This window comes from Lepidochelys olivacea, assembly GCF_965140295.1.
Source record: "Lepidochelys olivacea isolate rLepOli2 genome assembly, chromosome: 8".
Taxonomy (NCBI): domain Eukaryota; kingdom Metazoa; phylum Chordata; order Testudines; family Cheloniidae; genus Lepidochelys; species Lepidochelys olivacea.
In genome coordinates, this window is record NC_140418.1 from 103453995 (window position 1) to 103459994 (window position 6000).

Genomic DNA, 6000 nt, shown 5'->3' on the forward strand with positions numbered 1-6000 from the left:
ACTGAAGCTCCTCCCATCTCTTCGGGATCAGCAGGGAGCACTTTGTCTCAGCCCACTGCAGCACGGGGGTTGGGTAGGGAGCCATTTGCTTGGTTGTTTTGTGTGTAATTTATGTCCGTGGGGGAGCTCAGCATGTGCTTTGTCATGAGCACTCAGCAGTTTTCCAGTTGGGGTGAGTGGTAATATTAGAACAAGTAAAGGAAGATTTTTTTCCCCCATACCATGCAGTTAACCTATGGAACTCCCTGCTACGTGATGATGAGTCAAATATTGTGACTAGATTTTTTTTTTTTTTTTAAAAAGAGCTGGATAACTTTATGGCCAATGCTAACATTTGGCATGATGAATATTAGGTACGGAATAATCACCGCTCATTCTTTAAGCCACAAATTGGTTCCTAACAAGGGTCAGGAGGAAATATTGCCTTCAAGTATAACCTTGCAAAATTGGCCAGGTGCATTGTGAGTTGTTTTTCTCCCAGCTTCCTTGCAAGCATCATGTGCTGGTTACCTGCCGGGGGAGGGATAACAGAGTAGGGGGACCAGTAACCTAATAAAGGATGGCAAGTCCCGTGTACCTATCACCTCATGGAAGCCAACACAGCCCAGGGCTGTCATCCTGCGTGAGACGCTACTCTGTCACCTTGCATAATTCATGGTAAACCCAGGCTATCACTTTGCATATTTCATCGCTGCCCAGGTTTGCCAGCAGGCCTGGGGAAGCAGCCGATGCTGCTGCGTGTGACCCACACTCGTCCTCTGCACTCTGACAAAGGAGGAAGGCCAGCAATATTCATGCTTGGCTGCAGAGAGCTGGAGCGGGAAAGAGTGGATGGATGGTTAGTCTGCTTTTCCCTGGGGACATTAATTCACATGGCGGCAGGGAGCTCAGGGCGCTGTGCTAGAGGTCATCCACACGGCTTTTGTACAATCCCATAGGCTTTGAGCTGACTCGTGAATCCCGCACTGGCCAAAGAGGCCAGTCTATCTGACCACCTGGAGAGAGGTCTAAATGGCTCCTTCCACACCGACGACATTGATCCACCCTTTAAACATGGGGAGGGGCCAAAAAAGGAACTGGGATCAAACTGATTACATAGGAAAAAACCGTCACGGGCAAGGATGGAGTGGGGTCAAAAGTCAGACTGGAGCTGCTTGGCCCCAATTGCACCTGTAGAGCCTAAGAATGCATTGAAATCCTTAGGGGCAGGGCTCAGCGTATCCCCAGCCAGTCAGGAGCACCCCGGAGCTGTTGGGCTCCGGGCAGGCGTTAGTGGGTGAGGTCCTGTGGCCTGAATTAAGCAGGAGGTCAGATGAGAGGATCATAAGTCTTCTAATCGATGAACAGGTGCAAGAAAGGAAGATCCACCTCCTAGATCAAAATCAGGAGAGCAGCTCTTCAGAGTCAAACAAATTCACACCTCCCCGGGAATCCCATCCCCGTCCCATGAACCCAGGAGAGCCGCTGCAGTGCAGGAGAGTTTTTCCTCTAGTCTAGCTCTGATCTTGAGGTACGTGGGAGCTGAAGGATTGCTCCCTGCACACCTGGGAATGGTTCCTTAGGAGGCGGGAGGCTGTTAGATGTGATGCGCCAATGGGGAGGCCCAGGGTCCACTCTGATGGCGGGCGACTGCAAAAGGAGCCATGTGGAAGCTCTGAATTGCTGGCCCGTGACATCTTGGCTGCTAGATAACCCATGCCTGCTTGGTGTGGTCCTCTGTCCCCCACTAGTGGCACCTAGACCATCTAGAGCAGGGGTAGGCAACCTACGGCACGTATGCCGCTTTTCAGTGGCACTCACGCTGCCCGGGTCCTGGCCACCGGTCCCTGGGGCTCTGCTGCTAGCCTGGGGTTCCAGCCGCCGGTCCCTCTCAGCCCTCTGCTGGCCCCGGGTCCCGGCCACTGGTCGGGGGGGCCTGGGGGGTCTGCAGCCACCCCCAGCTGTGGCCCACTGGCCCCAGCCTGGGGCAGTGAGGGGTGCAGACAGTGGATGGGTGTTGAAGATTTCGAAATGCAGCTCATTCAGTTCAAAAGCTCAGAATTGTGGGTATCAAAGTTTGGAGATCTGCAGAGTGTTCTTGAAGCTACCGAGAGAGATAATGGGGCCTCTATTCTGACCTGCTGGACGTCCCTGACAGTGAAATTTAACTGTTTGAAGAAAATTGCGTTTGCAATGCTTTCAGCATTTGGATCCACATACCTATGTGAACAGGTATTTTCACACATGAAATCTGTCCTCTATCCCTCTCGGAGCCGGTTAACAACTGATCACTCAGAAGCCTGTGTGCAGCTTAAAGTATCCAAATACGTGCCAGACACTGGAAAACTCAGCAAGGAAAAGCAAGGGCAAGGATCACACTAAACTGATAAGATCTGCATTTTAATTTAATTTTAAATGAAGCTTCTTAAACATTTTAAAAACCTTATTTACTTTACCTACAACCATAGTTTAGTTATATATTATAGACTGATAGAAAGAGACCTTCTAAAAACGTTAACACGTATGACTGGCACACGAAACCTTAAATTAGAGTGACTAAATGAAGACTGGGCACACCACTTCTGAAAGGTTGCTGACCCCTATCTAGAGATTGATCAGTCTGCTACAACCTTAGCTAATAGTCACCTGGCTTTTAGCTCATGCAGTAGAGAGCTACTACTCTGAGACACCAAGCATGAAGCACCTGGCATGGGTTGCGCTGAAAACGGCCAGTTGACTAGGGTTCTTTCTGGCTTCTGAACAAGAAACATATTCCACACCTGGGCACTTTCACCCTGCGGAAATCCCCAAACGCTTCTCAAATCGCTGCCTATAAAGGAGTCGCGCCTCGAGCCGTCAAGCTGCAGCCGCCTCTGGTGTGGAGCGCGGCAGCTGTTTAACAGCACTCAGCAATGACACGCGATGGGACAGAACTGATAAAGTCACACTGAGCGAAAATGGTAATGCCTGGCCATTAGGATCCTTACTTCTAGGTGCCAGATTATATCAACCCCGGAATCCATTTAGTTCAGTATCCCGTCTGCAACAGTATTCAGTACTAGATGCTTTAGAGGGAAGATTCAAGGCACCCAGCATCCGGCATGAATGAGGGTTGTAGGGTTAAGCCCTTTACTCCAGTTATGTAGCCACAGAGTTATCACATGGCTATTGGCAACCTATAAACCATAACACTGACTCTCAGCCTAGGCCACCAGGATGATACATGCTTGTTTATTTTAGCAAAGGCAGCATTTGGCTCCTGCTTGGCATCTTATCGTGCTTTGGATTGAAACACTGAAAAGGCCTTTTTAAGTGCTCGTAAAATATTGGCCCGTGCGCAGTAAAGGATATTCAGAGATGCACACTTTCTTCTGAGCTGCTTAATTTGGTTTATTTTTCCCTCAGGGATGAGCGGTGCAGTTTAATTTGCATTTTGCACTCCTTTGAACCTTTCAGAGTGGATCTAACGTTCCCTGCCAAAGCTGGGAAGTTTCCGAGCACGGGCAGGCTGAATTGTAACCCCCAGTTGAGAAGAGCTGAGGCATTTCTGCATCCCAGCCAGGGGCACTGGAACAGGGGGGACCAGGGGGCCATGGTCCCATCACTTTTTACCGGCTGTAAGGGCATCGATGGGGGAGGTGGGTGGAGAGGAGAGAGTGGTGGGTGGGGTCTTGGAGAAAGGACGGGAGGGCGGGGTCATGGTTCGGGTGCCAGTGACCCCCTGTCACTTTTAAGGAGCTCCTGGTCCCAGCTACCTGGAAATGTCCCGAATGAATTAAGTTCCCGCTGAAGTCCTACCTGGGGAGTGCGAAGCAGTCATCAGACAGCTAGTCAGGGGCTGGTGCGGAGGATGGGCACTTACAAGCTCATTTTCTCCAGGGTAGTCACTGCGAGAGGCACTGGGCTGGGGGCGGGGGGAAATATCAGCTTGTCACACTGCAGTGTGGGGAGAAGGAGTCATTCTGAGGGGCGGCCGGGGGAGTCATAGAACTGGAATCCCTCCAGCTCTTTATCAGGACTCGGCCTCCCATCCATTTCCATCCCTGGCACTAGGCTAGGACCCAGGAGAGCTGGATTTCTGTTCCTCCCACTAACTTGCTGTGTGGCCTGAAGCTGGGAGCACTAGCGGGCTCATGAGCCCCTGCTGGGGACTAGGCCCCAGAGAGAGTCAAAAATCCCCCATGAGTTCCAGGAGCAATGGGATGGAACTATGGGGAAGGGATAGCTCAGTGGTTTGAGCATTGGCCTGCTAAACCCAGGGTTGTGAGCTCAATCCTTGAGGGGGCCATTTAGGGATCTGGGGCAAAAATTGGGGATTGGCCCTGCTTTGAGCTGAGGGTTGGACTAGATGATCTCCTGTGGTCCCTTCCAACCCTGATATTCTATGACTGTTCCTACTGCAGTCAAATCTATTGTGTCTGGGGCCTGGGGGTAGCCCACGCATCTGAGCACTTGGGCTTGATCTTGGCAAAGTTCTCCACTGAGTTGGCAGGTTCACTCTGGAGTTCTGTTCCCCCGGAGAAGCATCATTCCTTGGGAGTTTAAATCTGGTCTGGACAAAGCGCTGGAAACATTCTGTAGGGAACGATCCCTGGCCTAGGCCAGCCACCTAGGCCTTTGTCCTCTGCAGCCCGTTCTAAGAATGCGTGTCTCACTCTTTTGTTCTTTCCCTTTGGTCCCAGACTGGATATTTGGCCCCAGCCCAGATGACGACAGTAACAAGAGCGACATCAACTGCATCAGCAGCGTCGGGAATGAAATGAGCGAGATCCCCGGGCCACACCCGGACGAGCACCAGCCCCAGGACATGGTCATCTCCATCAATGAGACTTGCCACCTCCCCCAGCAGACATGATGAGCTGTCACCGCAAAGAGTGCAAAGCATGCTGGGAAGGGCTGGGGGGTGGGGGAAGGAGGATAGCTGGGGGGGGGGTATCCTTTTTAATCTTTTGTTACAAGTCACTTTACCGCCCGTGCTGTGTGTCTCATCCTGGGAGCCTTGAACTAACACCCAGAGAAGGAGCAGCTGACTGAGAACACATGGCATTAACTCATCGCTCCCTAAGGTCTTGCCTAAAGCCAGGGGAAGGTGTGTGGGCAGCAGGGTCTGCTTCAGTGGTTGCTTGGTTCCAGGAGAGAACAAGAGCAGGAGCGGGGCCGGGCCATTCCAACCCCTCCTGCTCTGTCCTGGGCATCCTTCCATCTGCGATGATTCAAAGCCACAGGAAAAGACCGAAAGGAAACGCGGGCAAGGGACTAGAAAAGAGCCACGGTCCCAAGGAGAAAACAATCCACACCCACGCGTTGCCAAATTTCTAATAAAATGCAACTTACGCTGTTAGACTCCATGGAGTGACTCTGCGCTCATTTCTGCTGTGCTGCCTTCCTCCAATTGTTTACAACCTTTCATTTCTTCTACAGTGAATAGCAAAAACCAGATAAGAAGGAGCTAGATGAGAGGGGTGATCCTTTGCCTGTGTTTGACGAGATTGAATTGTGCGCATGGGGGTGAAGACACTTTAGAAAACCTTCTAATTTTGGGCCTCTGTTTTTATTTCTGCTCCTCTCCACTGTGCTTGGATGTCTGCGCTTTCTGAAGCGTGAGCCGGAAAGCAAGAGGTGTCAGAAAGAAAGGGAGCCAGGGGGAACTGTCTTTGCAAGCCAGTTTCACTGGACTTATCTGCTCAGCCCTGCAGGAGGAGATGAGGCCCCGACCTTCTGTATGAAAAAGGGCAGGGCTGGCCTGGTTTCTCTAGGGTGATCTTCTTTTAACCTCCTACAAGGAGATGATTGCCCTGCTGCTAACCTCCCTTGTTTCTCCTGCAGGTGGTTTGACATAACCTCTTAATGACTTACTCATGTGTCTGCTAGGATGAGTGAGCGCCATCACAGGCCATGCCAGGAAGGGTCCAGGTGGGACCATGCATCACTTAGAACATTGGGAGGAAACATCTCCCACGGCTCTGTGAATTTGCTGAAAGGTTCTCCCCTTCGACCCAACTGACCACCACCACCAGAAGG

General features: G+C 51.4%; 1 protein-coding gene across 1 annotated transcript in view; it reads left to right on the forward strand.

Moving 5' to 3' along the window:
• LOC311525397 (uncharacterized protein) overlaps positions 1-4874 on the forward strand; it is a 29142-nt gene extending 24268 nt beyond the window's left edge. The window contains exon 2 of the mRNA XM_084637508.1: positions 4662-4874. Within this exon, the coding sequence (XP_084493634.1) occupies positions 4662-4834 (173 nt within the window). The 3' untranslated portion in view covers positions 4835-4874. The remainder of the gene's footprint in view (positions 1-4661) is intronic.
• Positions 4875-6000: the final 1126 nt, after the last annotated feature.